The following is a 17,825-nucleotide window of genomic DNA, read 5'->3' as shown; positions in this document are numbered from 1 at the left end:
ACTCATTTGGTCTCTCTTATAGCTTAAACTCTGAAGAAGTCATGGCAATGTCCTTTCAAGAGGCAGTGTTCAAGGAGAGCACTGTGATGTAATGTTTTTCAGTACTGTAATGAATATGTTCCTGAGAAACCATCTGACCTATATGAAAATAGATGGAAATAATTATAAGTTCTATGTCTTCTTAATGGGAGTCTTTCCTCCTCTCTTATTTGACATGTCTGGTAGCAAGAATTTCTCATCGGGATTTGCAACAGCAAAGGGGGTCTCCTGTACACCTCCTGTTCTTCTTTTTGTCCTATGGTACTTGCCCAATTCACCATCCAAGATTTCAAGATGTGGAGAAGCCAGCACATCACTAAACATGTTCTTTTCTTTGCTGCAAGAATGGCAGCCTTAAATCCTGTTCTGTCCAGGGTGCTACCAGGCATTCTTGTGCTGCCCTCTGGTCCTTTAAAACGAATGGGAGGCTACAGATGCCCAGGTGGACTCTGTTAACCTGGAGAAAGTGGGCTCCAGCTGTGCTTCCATGCTGCCAGCAACTGTACCCTGCAAAGGAATTGAAGCAGAGGACGATGTGGCAGGCAATGCAATGCTGCTTCTCAGGAATGGTCCGGGAGGGCTGCTGCTTGCATCACTCGCAAGGTTGGCCACATTGAGGGCATTGTTGCTGACTGTCCATAGGCATGGATAGTGACTGAAGCAAAGCAAAGCAAAAACAACAACATTCAACAGTTGAAATTTGCAGTGGTCTCTAGGGATGCTGGGTGTAAAGCACTTCTTGCAATAAACGAGCCAGCCATTAGCCCTAAGTCCTTTTGGGGGGGAAATCACAGCCAAACAGAAGCGATGGAAATCTTTCAAAAGGTGCAATTGCCTTGTGTCCTACTGTACAGAGGTGAGTCTTTCATTCGAAGGGCAGGCTGTCCGGTCAGTTTAAAGAATTGTAAGAAGCAAAAGCAAAGATCTTGAAGCTGCCTGTCACCAACTTGCACCCAGACAGCGCACTGAGCAGACATACAGAACTCCAAGTCAGCTTTCACCCAGTCTGCTCCACTATGGTGGGTTGTATTGCATTTCTATTTAATTTATTTCTAAGTATGCTCCATGCATATAAATTAGGATAGGAAAAGATTGTGCAATTGCATGCCCTCTTTTTTTGACCAGGTGTAAAGGCCACCCACAATTGGCAGAACTTTTGTCTTAAAGTTATACATTGTTATTTCATTGTTTTACAACGAGATTGGAATCCATAGTCTCTACTGGGACCTGGATTTGTGCAATTTTTGACTGTGTTCTCATTCTGCCACCTTGCATTCCATCCTTCAGCCTAAATGGAATATTCCCCTGTCTACAGCTACATCCAAGTGGAAATTAGGATGGAAGGTAAGGCTGGGCTAGAGCCTTTCTCCCTACTGTACTGGTGCTTCGCTTCCAGGCCACTTTCCCCCATGTAAAAACTGAATCCCTTCCTTGCCATTGCAATTGCTACAATCCACTCTACAATCTCAGTATTCTACCATCTCATTCTGCTGCATGTGTAGACTACACCTTTACCCATTTCCTTCACAATTTTATGGAGGAGGTTGTTCATCTCTAGGGAGGCCACTGTCATACGTGACGGTTCTCCAAGGGAGCTGTTACACTGAAAGCTGCTAAGGTTGCTCGGTGGCTGCTGCTGATACTATGGGCCATTGCAAATCGATGGGGTGCTTACCTCGGACTCGGGGTGGCCGTACCACTGTTGTGTGGCACTGGGAGCAAGTTGCCATGGTGACTGGAGGGTACTGCAGCCCAGCCTTCGTGGACCGATGGCACTTGAAGATCATTGTTGGTGCTTTCTATCAAATTCACTTTAGAAAGGGAAGCAGAATTTGTTAGCAACGGTGACATGTTTCTAACAAAATTATTTGAATATGACAAATTAGAATGCATTTGTTTATTTGTTGTTGTTGTTGTTTAAAAAAAAGTAGAAATGGGCTATTTTAAAATATACTGGTAAGTATGTTTTAAGAACTAATGATACAAAGTTTAAACCTTGTTAATAATCTAATCTCTGTCTCTATTTCTCTGCCTCTCTGTTCCTCTCACTGTTTCCCACAGATTTCAGATGACAAGGGTTTTAAATTGCTTCACATTGGAGGTCATGCAAGTTTCTAGTGATTCAACACATGGCACAGAGTTCGCCCTGCACCCCAGCAGCCTTGAGTTGTGTTTTGTTCTTTTGATACAGGAAAAAGTCACCCAAATAATGAAAACAGTGGCCAGTCCAGTCAAATGCTCAACAAGGGTAGGAAGGCGGTCACACACAAACACTTTTCTTCTGCCACCGGTGTCAGATATTCTGAGATATATTGCCTCTGAACATGAAGTCTCTATTCATCAATTACAGCTAATAGCTCAAATAAATAAATAAATAAATAGTCCAGTTGCACCTTAGAGACCAACTAAGTATTTTCTGGGTATAAGCTTTCATGTGCATGCACACTGCATCAGACCAACACGGCTACCTACCTGAATCTAGAATCATGGAAAGCTAATAGCTCAATATATTTGTAATTTGTCAAATCCTTTTTAAAGGCACCTAACCTAATTGCCATCCCCACATCTCAAGAAGTGAGGGAGAGTATTGCAGGAAAGAGGTACCTAGAATGCACTCATGAATTTGGGAAGGGGAATTCTTTGAGATAATAAATATCTTTGCCCTTAATTTAAAGAAGAAATGGGAACCATTTATCCTTGTGTGGAATCAATAGGGGAAAGTTCTCCTAGGAAAACTCTCTCAGTTTCTTTGCCTTTTGATTTGGACTTGTTAACATTTGCAATGTAAATTGTGTGCTTCCTTATTGTTGTTGTTTTTTAGGTCGTTGCTCTTTCCCCATAAATAGTTTTTTAAAAATGTCAGGCCAAGAACTTACCTGTTGGAGAGTGATTTCTTTGCATGTATGAAGCAGGGTATGGAACAGCTCTATGTCCTCGAAGGGCCGAATAGTGCTCACAGCCGTGGTGAGAGTGGGCAGCAGGCAGAGAGAAAGTCCCACCATACTGATAGCTTGAACTTCCTGCTGTGCACATGGCATCTGGGTTAGAAATCAACCAGCCACCCACTAGAAAGACATTAAGAAAAGAGCATTGATCAAGGATAGTAGCAAATAACAATCTCAAAACCTCTTTCTTTGCGCGCGCGCACACACAATCTACCAAAAATGTTTCAGGCTCAAGGAGAGGGGGGAATTTTTTTAGTTTAAGATACCCAAACAGCCTTAGTTTCACTATCAACATAAATGCAAGTCTTATGAGGAACTCTCTTTTTCCTAAGTTTTATTTATCCCGGGCCTTGTCAAGTTTATACATTTCACTAATTTTATACATTTCACTAATTTTACAATCATTTTGACATTTCAAAACTTCCTTCCCCCTCTTTCTGTGGTTCTTTAAATTTATCTTTAATATCTTCTGCATATCCAAATTAACTTAATTTACTCATTTATTCATCTTCTTTGAATATATATACACTTATAAAACTGCAAGTTATTACAACAATCCTGCCAATGTTTTTATCTGTTTATCATTTATCTGCAAAGAACTTTCTGATGGTTAGAGCTGTTTCACAGTGCAATGGGCTCCCTTGGAAGGTGATGGATTTGCCTTCATTGGAGGTCTTTAAGCAGAGATTAGATGGCCATCTGTCATGGATGCTTTAGTTGAGATTCCTGAATTGCAGGGAATTGGACTAGATGACCCTTGGGGTCTGTTCTATGATTCTAAGAAAACCGTAAGAATCTGGTAATGAAGGAAATGCAACCAGGTTAGCCTGCTGGTAATGAAGGAAGTGCAAATGGATTAGCATGCAAGCAGCAGACAACAGAAATGTTTGGGACAAAATAAATAAATAAGCAGCAAAAAAAAAACTGTTGTGGGTAGAAGAAACCTTCTGGTTATATGTCATCCCATCAACAACCAGATGATATCCAGCATACAATGCCAATCAAAGGAGGTAGAGCTGGGAGGGGGAGGAGAAGTGCAAGTCAAATGGTAGCTGTAGAAAATAGAACTAATGTTCTGGATGTTAGAAGATGAGTCATCCCACCAGAAGCCTTTCTGGTACTAACCACTGGCAGATCAAGATGCTGGAGCCGATTGGTCATTGGCGTTCCCAAATATGACAAAGAAATCAAAAGGCAAAACTTACAGTGAGAATATGTGATGTGCTGACTTTCAGAGACAATATCTGAAGCATCCTTGGGGTGGTTTCTGAAAGATAGCATTATTCAGGTTATTTCAATTCTAGCAAAACTACGTCCACACAGATGCCTCCCCATTTAACTATGGAGTTAATTGAGTAACCTTGGTCTGATCATTATTTTTCAACCTGACCTACTAAATTAAATTGTATTTTAATCTGCATTTTAATCAATTGTTTTTCTTTCTTTTACATTTTATTGTAATTTTATTGATGTCAGCCACCCTGAGCCTGGCTCTCACTGGGGAGGGCAGGGTATAAATAAAATATTATTATTATTATTATTATTATTATTATTATTATTATTATTATTGGAAAACAAGAGAGAAAGTCCAGAATGTTTCTTGTGGGGAGTTCTGGGGTACAAATATTGTTATTGTTTTAATGCCCCATCATCATAGTGCACCTTACATGTTTATTCTGTCAACAGAGCAAGTAGCATGCCTGGGGCAGCAGGTATAATGAGGCTTATTAGGAAATAAATTCACCTTTCTTTTGCATCCAGAAAAGCTTTGGCAAAGGGGTTGTACTTGATCTTGAGAGCTGTTATCTTGAGTTTAGAAAAAGAAAAAGAGTTGCATTAGCAAGAAAATTTGACGTTTGACAATTGATCATCTGAAGACTGCCATTTTCCAGAGTAAGTTTTGACTGAGGCAATCACTCTTGCGGAAACTTGCGTTCTATTTAATCATGTAGTTGTAAGTCTGTGGGTTCACTATACAGAAGGACTGCCCTCTTATGAAGCAGGGGCCTTTAGTTTGCTGGTGGAAGAAAATGAATTATAGGCCCAGAATTTCTGTTCCATATGCTATTGAGTAGCATCCCAGTGCCAACATCCACAGTATCCCTAGAGAAGCCAAAAAGATGGTTAAAAGGCCACAACAACACGGATAGAATCTGTTTCTTTCTCCATTACATGGTATCATTAAAATAAGCAAGAACTAAAGCCCTATTCTGGTGTTTAGGGGAAACACGTGCGACTAAAAGTGGGCAAGGTGGGTGGGCATGTACACACAGACAACCTCCTTCCATTCTCCCTATGTACATTAATGCCACTTCTGACCTTCCATGTTCAGCATACAGGTCTTGTGGTTGGGTGAGCATGCTTAGAAACCAACCCATGATTGGGCACCTGGATAACACAAGGTTTCTGTATGCAAGGAGGATTCTACACACATTCACCCAATCACACTCAGAATCTACTTTCAGTCCTTCATATTGGACTTGGGAAGACGTGTAGGGAATATACACAGGACATTGATCCCAAATATGTTTACTTCAAAGGCTAAAATAGGGCTCAATACTTTTCCCCATAGGCTACCTGCAGTAGAGAGAGAGAGAGGGAGAGAGAGAGAGAGAGAACTAGGCACAGGATAGGTGTAACAAATTCTATATTAAAAAGATGAGATCTTAACATAAAATTGACCATCCAACTATGAAAGTGGACAGAACAATAAATAAGTGGAAGTGTCGCATTTTGATGAAGGCTGACTATTGTTGTTCTATATTAAATTGTTTATCATCATTTATATCTTGCCTTTCTATAGGATATTCAGGTTGGCTTACAATCAAGATTAAAATACAATGTTAAGCAAAAAGCCCTACCCCTTTCATCCTAATTTTAGCATTTAAGTAGGGTAGCATATCACTGGTTTTAGTGTACACAGCTATAGGGTTTTCTTAAACAATTCCCAGCTGTTTTGATGTTTTATACCCACCTACCTCTTCATTTTGGTAAGCAGTCACAGCTATGAACTGAGTTTCAGGAAAGGAACAATTCATTACCATCCTGTGTGGGCCTCCAACTCGAACAATATGAACTTGCGGCTCGTATTTGTGCAGAGAATTCAACATAATCTGTGGCGGGGAAAAGTGAGGCAGAGATTGACCAGAAATAATGGTCCTGATTCAACAACAAAAAACTAATTGTGATCAAGTCTCATTGAAAGCCATGAAACTTTCCTTTGGCTTCAGTGGGGCTTAGGCATAGTCTGAATTAGCCCTGGATCAGGTCTAATGTCTTATTCAATTCCAGATCATTAGCCTGCATCAAAGGTGGCCAACATGGTGCCCTCCAGATGTTGTAGACAACATCTACCATCATTTCCCAAGTTAGCATGGCCAATATCCAGGGATGCTGGGAGTTGTAGTCCAAAACATCTGGAGGGCACCATGCTGGCCTCCCTCTGGCCTACATGGCTCTATCTTATCTACTCCAGCTTAGGAGAGAGGGAAAGTTATGTGTGAATGCACACATGTGCGAAAAGGAAGCACTTTTGAGGCGAGAGAGAGAGAGGTTGGAGAGCTAGCTGAAGGAATCATGCAGCACAATATATCTCTCTTGGAATCATTCAGATGTGTGGATTTTTTTTTGAAAATAACAAATATCAGTGGCCCCGATCACCTCAACTGCCTGAAAAACTAAGCAAGCCAAGAGGGTCGTCCCAATGCATTGCCATACTATGGGAGAAAAAGAATGTAAATTAGCTGTGAATCATTCAGTTCTGATATGTGGGCATCCACTGGTCTCTCAGGCTCGTATGTGGAGAGGCCACGTGGGGGCTCATTGAAAGGGGGGGGCATCACACACGAGGCACAGTATCCTTGTGATAACATGAATCTCTAAATGCATGAGAGCAGAGTGCTCACAAAATTGCACTGGTGGATACTTTCCTTGCTTCTGTACTGTGCTTTGCTATATACAAACTTGTAACTGAAATAATTATGTGTGGTTATGTTTGTTGTTTGTAATATTTAATGAAAATAATAAAAAACAAGTTTTGAGAAAAATAAAAAGCCCCTCTCCCATTAAGACCACTACATTCAAGAAATAAAATTATCTATCTGCACCACCATCACAACAAAAACATGGGACTACAGCAGCGCATAAGTGTTTAGGAACCACACAACAGCTAAGACATCTGTATTGCAATTTATATGCAGCTACTATCTATCACTACCTATTTAGAATAGGAGCTACTGAGGATTAATGGCATTCCATGCCCAGTTCTCTTTACTCCTTTCCATGACTGAATAATGTTGTACTTAGGATACAGGCTCAGTATTTGGGAAGCCAGGATTCCATTTTCAGGTTTGCTACTATTCCGCTGTATGACTGAACTGGCAAGCCAGGGGTCCTCTGGTGCCTCTGTTTTCTTATCTGATGCGATACTGAGCGCCATTTCCCACTTCATATCTTTCTCAGAAGGCTAGATTCATTAAGATCCTGACTGCCTGTGACCGCCAACAAACTAGAGCATACAAGATTGAAAGTTCACCCATTGCTTGCTAATGGGTTTTCTGACACTTTTGTTCCAATACAAGAGTTCTGCACAAAACAAGTCAAAGGCAATGTGTAACATTGTTTTTAATATGCATCTAAGGCTGCAAACAGCCCAACAGAGCCAACTTTCCTCTTTGCATTTTTAAGGGTCTGAAGAGAATGCCACTTATTTTCTGGTACAGGTACATGCTCTCTATTATTATTCCCAAGGCCAAAGATGATTCAATAGAATATTGATAATTATCATGAAGCAAAAGCAAGCACAGTAATTATTTCATTTAGGAGACCCTTTTATTCGAGTACCTGACTATTGCCAACATTCCACTTATGCACCAAACGGCATGGGGGAGAAAACAAAACCTTAATACCCACAATCATTTCCCCCTTCTCTGAAGTCCTGTGTAAAAAACCTTAACACACAAGAAAAAACTATAGGGGGGAACATCCCTGATGGTTAAACCACAGCGCACTCTGTCTCTCTTCACATCAAGGAGTCCATTAAAATCTGAAAGCCCCAATTAAGACCTGTTTATTCCTGTTTACATTTGGACTCCATGGAATAATTGGCATCTGTGGGTGAAGAGGCCTCTAAGGGCCCTTCTAATTGCGTAAATGCACCCTTGATATTTCTTGATTGGTAGAAGCCTGAAACCAAAGCCAAAAGGCATGGAGGAAGCAGGGTGCCATACCTGCCCATTGCCATTCAACTTGTTGGTAAGTTTCACTTTACTGAAAGATACCGCAGCCTTCATCCAGTGCGCCCCAAAGTTGGGAGAGTCTGGATGGATATAGACACAGCTGTGATTTGATGGCTCTGGCTTTCCGGCTGGGACCCATTCTCCATTCACATACTTCCAGCGGTGGCTGTCAGTCGGAGCAAAATCAAGCAGAAAAGAATACATGGCATTGGGATCCAAGCCCGAGACACTGATCTTTAAGACAGGGAACATCCGTCTGTAAGAGAAACATGAGGAACGGGGGGGGATTAAAACTCAGAAATAATCTTCCTCAACTACTTGTTCAGTAACTTCCTTATAAATTATGTTTGGATCTGCTTGACATCACAATGTGCTTTCACCAAAACAGCCAGCCATGGTTGCATAAGCTAGCATGCATTATGACCAGGGCAATGTTTTCTGTTTCTAATAAAGAGTTAAGAACCCCACTTCTGGATCTCCTTGTCCAGCATTCTACTCTCATAGCGGCCAATCAGATGCCTGCAGGAAGTCTGCAAGCAGGATGTGAGTTCCCTGTAAACAGGTACTCATGCCTTGTCCGATGCTGAAGGCCATACTCCACCATCATGACTGGTAGACACTGATAACTTTATTCTTCATGAATTTTAAAGCCATTCAAGACTGCATAGACACAATTTTATTTAAAGCACATTTAAAACACATGGCCTCCCCCTGCTAAGGATGCTGGGAATTGTAGCTACATAGTCCTCAAGATTCTTTGGGGGGTGTCATATGCTTTAAATTTATGGGGTGTGTGCAGCCCAAGTGTCCCGTTTTTCCAGGGACAGACCTGGATTTACAGAAGCTGCCCCATTTTCTGATTTGATCCCAGAAGATCGCACTTTTCCTTGGGATGTTCCTATTTTCACCAGAGAAATGTTGGAGAGGATGGAATAGGATGTCCCTATTTTCATCAGAGAAATGTCACTACATCATCAATACAACTGAGAGGTGATGTGCTTGCCAAGCTCCCTTGCCCTCTCTCTTACAAACAACAACATCTGCATTTAAGCACATTTCAGTACCAAAAATGGTTCGTCTGATGATTAGATGCATTTATTTAAGGCTGGTTCCGAGAGACACTTGAGCACGATATTCTCAGAGACCCAACTGCCCCTCCTTGCCAATATCACTGCCGTCCATTCACCCTTTGGGCCCATACTGGCCACTAAGACAGTGAGACAAAACCTTTGATAGACCAATCATCCATGAACATTAACCATCATAGTTAAATGAAAATGAAGTGTTCAGAGGCTCTGTACCCTCAAGGAACAAACAAGGCTGGCCCTAGCGTTAGGTAGAATGAGGTAGCCTCCTCAGGCAGCCTGCATGTGAAGCAGAGGCAGCCAATATGTGTGTCCGATGCTGTCCTTTACCTCAGCAGCAAAATATCTAGGGCTCCTCAATATTTTGTGTTGACCCTGAGAGATTTCAAGTTTCATGTTCAGTTCTGGTTTACTAGAAAACATATATTTGAGGTAGCAATCCTATAATATTCTATGGAGTGACACTCTTTTGAGCCCAAAGTTCTGAACAAGTATGCTTAGGAATGCACTGTCAGTTTGACCTAAAAAAATTTGGGGGGGGGGGTGAGAACAGATTCCATGTAACCCCTGATTCTAAGAACCATGTTCATTTTGTCAACAAACAATGTAAATCAATATTTTAACAAAGTTCTGGGTGGATTTTGGCCAAAAAAAAAAACAGATTGGGTTTTCATGTGCTCTTCCTGCCATGACATCTATGTGTGCCCCATCATATATGAGAAAAACACACATGACCATTCAGATGTCATGAAAACCCATCACTTATTGCATAATGTGCACATATGTTGAATGGGTCACCACTTTTTGTTTTAATGTTTATTTCATTAATGTGTTTTTGGCTGGCTTTGTATTTTGATGTTAAGTCTATTTTGGGGGGTTCGGCTGTGAACTGAAAAGCCGGGTACAAATTAAAATAAATAAAGTAATTTGCGTACCTTTGCCATACTTGTTGTAAAACACATAGGTTATATAGATACGGTAGATATATGTGCAGGAAAATCACATCCTTATAAGTTACAATCTTCCTGCAAGAAAGTTCTGTATCTCTGAGGGCCAGTGTGGTAGGGGTTAGAGTGTCAGACTAGGACCTGGTAGCCCAGGATTCAGATCCTCTCTCAGCTATGAAGCTCACTGGGTAATCTTGGACCAGTCATGCTTCTCAGCCTAATCTACCTCACAGGATTCTTGTGGGGATTAAAATGAGGAGAAGGAGAACCACGAACACCAACTTGAGCTCCCTGGAGAAAAGATGAGATATAAATGCAATCACTCAATCAATAAGACTGTGTACTCCTAACGAAAATACTATTCCGGAAGATGATAAATGTTTTAGTTCTTTCGACTTTCTGCTTATTCATTAACATCCATCAGCTACATACACATCACTCAGATATTCCATCTCCAAATCTACAGAAATAGCTGCTCCCGACAACCTCTGAATTCTGGGAAACGGTAAATGGGCAAGATTGTTCCTATATCAAGAAAGATCACATTTATTCAAAGAAGTATTTGGGTGCAATCCACTGGCAAAATATCCTGCCCAAGCACCACTAAAACAACTGGGAGTTGTGCATTAGTGCTACCACTCCCTGCTCTCGTTCAGTCCCATTCAATGGGTCTTGAGCAGGAGAATCCCCCCAGTGAGTTGTTGAGCAAACTAAGTGCACAGTTAAGCTGCTGTCCCATAAACAGTTCTCTTCATCCCTCACTTCCTCGAAGCAGAAGATAAGACTCACCTGCCATTCTTCGTGACAATCATCTCATTGGTCACTTCTCTGAATCTCTGCCATAGTGCAGCATCCTCTAAGACAACCTGGAGCTGTTTTTCGGTGGGGTCTCCTTTGTCTCTGCCAGCTTGGAGCTCATTCTCCACCACATTGAGCAGCCTGGAGACAGTGCAGTCACTATGTTTCTTGCAGCCCAAATCAGTCATGGTGACTTTAATGTCAGAAACTTCTCAGGTGACTTTAAAAAAAAAAAAAGCCGCAACAACAACCCCCAGAGATCTGAATCTAAACCAATTAATTAGCCACAGTGGAACAAATGTGCTCACCTCAGCCTTTTGCCACAGACTTGCTCTTCCCCCCCACTATGTCCCAACAGGAGGGTGACACCTGCGTGCTAAGGTTTTAACATGCACACACAACCATTTTCTAATTACTGACTGTCAGGTGGGAGACAGCCTGATTAGGCAATTGGCTGCCTCTGAAGAAGAACCTTCCATTCAAATCACCAAGCTTTTATCTTTTCTGAGGAGGGTCTAATTATTCTGCTCAAGAACTATATTTCCATTAATGAAAATGGTTTAATGCCTCAACTGAAACAATGAATGGAAAGTGGGTCTGTGCAGATGCAAATTCCTGCCAGAAATGGGAGAAATAACAGCATTCAACAGCAATCTGTGGGGATATGTTGTTCTTACTTGATGGGTATACAAATCTGCCCATTTACCTGCTATATATTTCTCAACAGTCAATCTTTTGCTCAACATCAGACCATACTTCTTTGAAACTGGTAAATAACTTTTGCAGGTTTCCTGTATTTGAGATTAAGGAGCTAATTCTGGAGAATGAAGTGAAGGTGGGCGAGGGGAGGTGGTGTGATTAAGTTTTCTCAAAAGTATGCTAATACTTTCTGTTCACGCCCGGCACTCAAAACTGAGAACCAGTTTACACAACCATTCATAGGAGCCCACTCCTAGGGGCCGTGGGGGCTTCAGCCCCCACAATAAAATATTTGAGGGGGCTGGGCCCCTGCTAAGTTGATGGGCATTCCCATTCAAACGGTGTGCATGCACTGCTTCATGTGATCAATTATGTGCAGGGGCAGCCTTACCTGGGCCCCCACAATATTTTATTCAAGTTGGTACCCCTGCAACTACTTGTGTCCATTTCAGAGTGCTTTTCTTGCCCAGATTGCACTTAGGAGACTGCAAAGGGATGGTCCTATGAATTCACCATGCTTACAAAACACAGATTGGCGATAAATCATCTGAATCTCCTGAATAACAGCTTAAATATCTAGGGCATTTTAATAAGAAGGGACATGATGGGATCATATAAAACTGCATGTGGTCAGCAGTATGGAGAAAAGGGATAGGGAAAACATTTTCTCCTCTCATAATACTGATGTAGATGGCTTTACAAGTGGAATAGTCTGTTAACTAAGGGTAGTTTTACTCAGAACAGTCCTTATTAAAATTAATGAACCTTAGTCATGTTAATTGATTTCAGTGGGTCTAGTTGAATTCTAGTTGAATACCATCCTAGACCTTGAAGGATCTAGATCAGGCCAGTGTGAAAATATTATTGTAAGTGTTAATTATATGTTTACTTGAGAAAGTGTGTTTGGGGAAGTGCGTGTTCGCTTTATAGGTAGACATTGCACCCCATCATGTTGTATTCCTTGATTTTGGAGAGGGTGCCAAATGCTTATTTCTAACTGAATATCGTTTTTAAAAAATATATATATTGAGCTGGAGAGATTTGGGCTTTATCTCTGATCAGTTACTAAATTCACTGAGTAATCTTGGACCAGTCACCCTCTGAGTCAAGCGTACATAACAAAAGGATGATGTGCAGGCTAGACCTATCTCCTAGGCTTACAACAAAAAGCACTCTGGCAGGTCATAGAATCATAAAAGTATAGCGGTGGAGGGGAACCCAAGGATCATCTAGTCCAGGCATGTCCAACTCCCAAGAGACTGCAATCTACTCCCAGTATTAAAAAACTGGCAATGATCTGCCCATTGTCATTGGAGGGAAGGAGTGTGTACATGGGGTGGGTGGATTGCCAAGAGTTGTTGAACTTTTTTTAGGAGGGAAGTGCTCAGAGTTGTTGAGCTCTTTTTTGAGGGAGGATTGCAGAGAGATCTACCGGTAGATCGCAATCTACTGGTTGGACATCCCTGTTCTAGTCCAAACAGGCTGCAATGCACATCATGGTGTCATTGCTCCTGCTGAGAGCTGCACTCTCTCATATTAACATTGGTTAAAACACATGGTTCCAGTGATTAGTGATGCAGTTAATGCTTCAGTCAACTATTGGCTAAATAAAACATAATGGAACAGGGTGGAAATTGCAGAATGTTCTCCTGTATACTCAGTATACTCTGCTGAGAAATGGAAGAAAACATAGTTTTCAAGATGCTTAGTTCACCTTCACAAGGGAAGATAAATTCAACCTCAATATTGCCAGATTCATTTAAATTAGCATAGGTAATTATTGGCAATTTTATGATAAGCTATAAATTATTGCAATTATGTATCTGAATATGGTGCTTGAGGGAGATAATTTAGCCTTGCCACACCTGATTTCCATTGTACAATAGATCAGGCATTTCTTGATACAGTCAAACCCTGGTTCCCAAATGACTCCGTTTGGAATGTTTCGGGTCCCGAATGCTGAAAACCCAGAAGTAAATGCTCCGGGTTTTGAATGTTTATCGGAAGCTGAATGTGAGATGTGGCTTCCACTTGGGTGCAGGAAGCTCTTTCAACCAATTGGAAGCCGTGCCTAGGTTGCCAAACATTTTGGAAGCCGAACGGGCTTCCAGAACGGATTACGTTCGACAACCAAGGTTTGACTGTACTGGGTGGGTGAAAAGCAATCATTTGGCCAAAGACTGAAACCTTCCATTCTTTGGAAAAGTAGCATGTGATTTGACTGCTCAACCATACTTCTCTTGGCTTCCCTGAACTCTCTGAAAATTGAGACCTCTTCTTCTACCATTAGCAACTATCACCTTAGCTATTAGGTGCTGATGTGCACCAGTCCTGCAGTCTGCCTCTCTCAGCCACTAGAAACACAGTTAATTGGCCCTTTATGTGAACTGATCCCTGCAAAAAGTAATGAAAAGACTAATCTTTCCTAAATCACGTAAAAGTCCAATAATCTCCGGTGGTGTCAAACCCTGATTAAAAACACCAGCAAAGCAGCTGTCTTTTTGTCCTTCGTAATTATGACTTGGCATTGTATGTCATGGCTGGGTGGATATTTGGTTTCCCCAGGCTTCTGGAACTGAACGTACAGGGAAGGGACGGCATTCAAACAGGATGCCTGGGAGATGGAAAGAATGAGATTGTTTCTTGCAGATTTCATTTGATCAAGAATGTCTCCTCTTTTTTTACATGCAGTATAAAAGTCTGTAGGAAAAAACAGCTATCAAATATCAGACAAGGAGGGGGAAAGACCTTTCCATCTCCCCCCCCCCAAAAAAAAACCCCTGCGTGATGTGAGCAGGTATTAGCTAAAGGGGAGTTTTAGACTGAGCTTAATCAGCAAATCAATAAGTCAAGAAATAATCTCAAGCAACCTCTAGGCAAACGTGCACACTGGTAAACCTGCAAAAGCAATATTAATGTATAAAGCAGGCATCCCCAAACTTCGGCCCTCCAGATGTTTTGGACTACAATTCCCATCTTCCCCGACCACTGGTCCTGTTAACTACCGGTAGGGATCATGGGAGTTGTAGGCCAAAACATCTGGAGGGCCGCAGTTTGGGGATGCCTGACATAAAGCATTCATTAGTGATGACCGCTGCCTGTACCTGTTTGTAATATTCTTTAAAATCAAATGTCACCATGATTTGGATTTACAGTATTAATGGAAAATAGTTTGGCAAAGGCATTACAAAGAGAGGGAAGCAAATTATAATGCAATCTGACTAGGCTTTCCCACTCCTGCATGTTTATGCCAAAGGTGCACTAGTATGACATTACACAAATTTACTCATTTACCATGTGATAACCCGAAATAAGCTGTTTTATACCAAGTCAGTTCATCGAGGTCAGTATGCCTCTACTTCACTGACTGGAAGTGCCTCTCTAAGGCAGGCATCCCCAAACTCGGCCCTCCAGATGTTTTGCGACTACAACTCCCATCATCCCTAGCTAACAGGACCAGTGGTCAGGGATGATGGGAGTTCTAGTCCCAAAACATCTGGAGGGCCGTGTTTGGGGATGCCTGCTCTAAGGCTTCAGGCAGGACTCTCTTACTTTTTGCCATTTGCACTAATAATAATTCATTTCTTATACCCTGCTCATCTGCCTGGTCTGCCTCAGCCACACTAGGAAGCTATTAACCCACCTACCCACCCAAAATCCCACAACCACATGACAGACAGTAAAAGCTTCATGAAATAATAAGAAAAAAGAAAGCAAACCTAATATTCCATTCCATGTTCATTAAGAACCTTTCATATGCAAGGCTGTCCTTGTATCTGGTGTGGAGGCCACCATTAGTGCAGAACAGTGGCCAGACTGCTCAAAGGTTACCGGCAACATGTTACTTTTTTGCTAGGAGAGCTGTGGTGGTTGCCCATGTATTGTGTTAATTCAGAGCTGGACAACTTGGACCCAAATACCTGAAGGACCTCCTAATCTGGCAGAGGGCCTTTTCGGTAGTGGCACCCTCCTTTCAGATGTCAAGGAGATAAAGAATGGCACAACTTTTAGAAGACACCTGACGGTTGCCCTGTATTGGGAGGTTTTTAACGCTTGATGTTTTTATTCCCGTATGTTTTCCGATATGCTGTAAGCCACCCAGAGTGGCTGGGGAAACCCAACCAGATGGGTGGAGTATAAATAAAAAATTAATATAATAATAATATGCACCAGCTCAATTTCTGATATCTTCTGATGGGGCACTTTTGCTGGTCACCCAAGCCCCCAAGATTCATTCATCCCTTATGTGACAGATCCTGTTTTGGAAGTCCTTACTAGCAGAAGTTCAGCAGGAATCATCCTTGCTTTCTTTCCATTTTTGGAAAGTAAAAAACCTAACTAGCTTATATTGATATGTTCTTGGTGCTTTTACTGTTATTGTAGTGTCTTTATATTTGTTCTATTTTCTGGAGAAATGCAGTTTATAAATATTTAAACAAAATATTAGGCATAAAAGGGTGTCCTCTCCCCCTGCAAAATTTGAACTTCCAAGCACCAGGAGTGAACTGACTACAAGGTAAAAGACTGTAAACAATTTCCTGTTCCCATTATGGTACAGTATATGTCCAACATTATTAAAATCTAATGCATTGTTCAAAGACTACTCCATAACTTCAGTATCAAATTTCAGCTTTCTTGAAATGTTTTGCAGTGCTAACTTTATTGAAAAATGATGTACACATGTTGTGAGGGACAGGGGATATCGCGAAGTCCCTCCCCTCCTGAGTTCAAGCCCGTCCCCGAGCAAAGGGGAAAGCAGGGAGAGTTCCGATTCCAGTGGGGAAGCAGGAAGTCGTGTCCGAGGCTCAGGCAAGGTAGAGGAGCCAGGGTCCCAGGTGGGACAGGAAGGGGCAAGCAAGGGGGGAAGACCCATCCCTCCAACTCCAGAATTACGCAGGAAGAGGAGGGGCAAGAGGATGGGTCTGCCAAAGCTTTTGTGTTGGAGAAAGACGCGCCAAAAGCCATTAGGAGGTTCTGAAACCGACTGACAACATCGATCCGTGTAAATAGCAATGACTTGAGCACTGTAAATACGCAGCACCAATAAAAGAATAAAATGCAGAGCTGCGTAGCGTCGTTACTCTGAAGTAGTCCACTCCGGCCACTGTGACAGCAACCTCCTAATCATTTTTGGGCTACTTCGGAGTTGCCGGGATGAGCGTGTCCGAGGCGGAGAAGTGGCGGCAGATCGCTGAGCAAGCCCAGCTAGAACTGCAACAGCTGTCGCTGCAGGCGCAGGGAGAATTGAAGGCAGCTAAAGAGGAGACTAAGAAGGTCCAGGACGACCGGCTACAACTTGCGGAACAGGTGAGAGAGCTCCAGGAAAAAGAGCAGCATTTAAGGGCGGTGGCGGTAGACCTCCAAAACAAGCTGGATGCAGAGAAAAACAAGGCGGGAGGGGCTCCCCAAGTCCAAGTGCTGCCAGGAAGGAGAGCAGGGACCCTTGTAAGCAAGTTCAATGGAGACCCGAAGGAGTTTCAGGGCTTTGAGACTGAGATCGTGTATGCTCTTGAGCTGCACCAGAATGAGTTCCCCGATGATGAGCACAGAGTAGCGTTTATTGTGGAACATCTCACCGGAGCAGCCAGGGAGTGGCTAAGACCATTAATCGCAACCAAGAATCCTTGCATGAAAAATGTCCAACAATTTCTAGAAGGTTTGAGGACGATGTATTCGTCCGATAGTCATTTGGACCAGACTAAGGAGGAACTGCATAATTTACGCCAAGGAAATATGACAGTTCGCGCATATTGGGCGAAATTCACCATGCTGGTGCACAGACTGGGGTGGGTTTTGGATTCGCCTCCCATGCAAGCTGCGTTTTACTTGGGTTTGAGCGAGGAGGTGAAGGATGAACTCTCGAGAGGTCCAAAGCCCAGTACTATGGATCAGCTGAGCAAAGCAGCTCTGGCGGTGGGGGTGAGGCAGGAATCCCGGTGGAACGACAAGCAAGCGACGCGCGCAAAGCGGGCTTGGTTCCCACGGTCGCAGGAGAAGCCACTCCCTCAACAACCCTTTCAGGCCACGCCTGGAGCCAGCCAGGACCAGGAGCCCATGCAGATTGATAGCGCGCGC

At 42.4% G+C, this 17,825-nt stretch overlaps 1 protein-coding gene across 1 annotated transcript; it reads right to left on the bottom strand.

Annotated features, from left to right (window-relative positions):
- Nucleotides 1–214: 214 nt before the first annotated feature.
- Nucleotides 215–11,310, bottom strand: TBX19 (T-box transcription factor 19). The gene is made up of 8 exons (XM_060273293.1): nt 11,043–11,310; nt 8,213–8,477; nt 5,963–6,097; nt 4,729–4,790; nt 4,190–4,251; nt 2,916–3,017; nt 1,715–1,850; nt 215–694 (listed from the first exon to the last, which is right to left on the bottom strand). Exons 1-8 carry the CDS (start codon nt 11,237–11,239, stop codon nt 451–453), a joined length of 1,203 nt encoding a protein of 400 aa, XP_060129276.1. The 5' UTR covers nt 11,240–11,310; the 3' UTR covers nt 215–450.
- Nucleotides 11,311–17,825: the final 6,515 nt, after the last annotated feature.

This window comes from Zootoca vivipara, chromosome 4 (assembly GCF_963506605.1).
Source record: "Zootoca vivipara chromosome 4, rZooViv1.1, whole genome shotgun sequence".
Lineage (NCBI taxonomy): Eukaryota > Metazoa > Chordata > Lepidosauria > Squamata > Lacertidae > Zootoca > Zootoca vivipara.
Note: the sequence above shows the minus strand (reverse complement) of the source record. Positions and strands in the feature narration are given on the sequence as shown.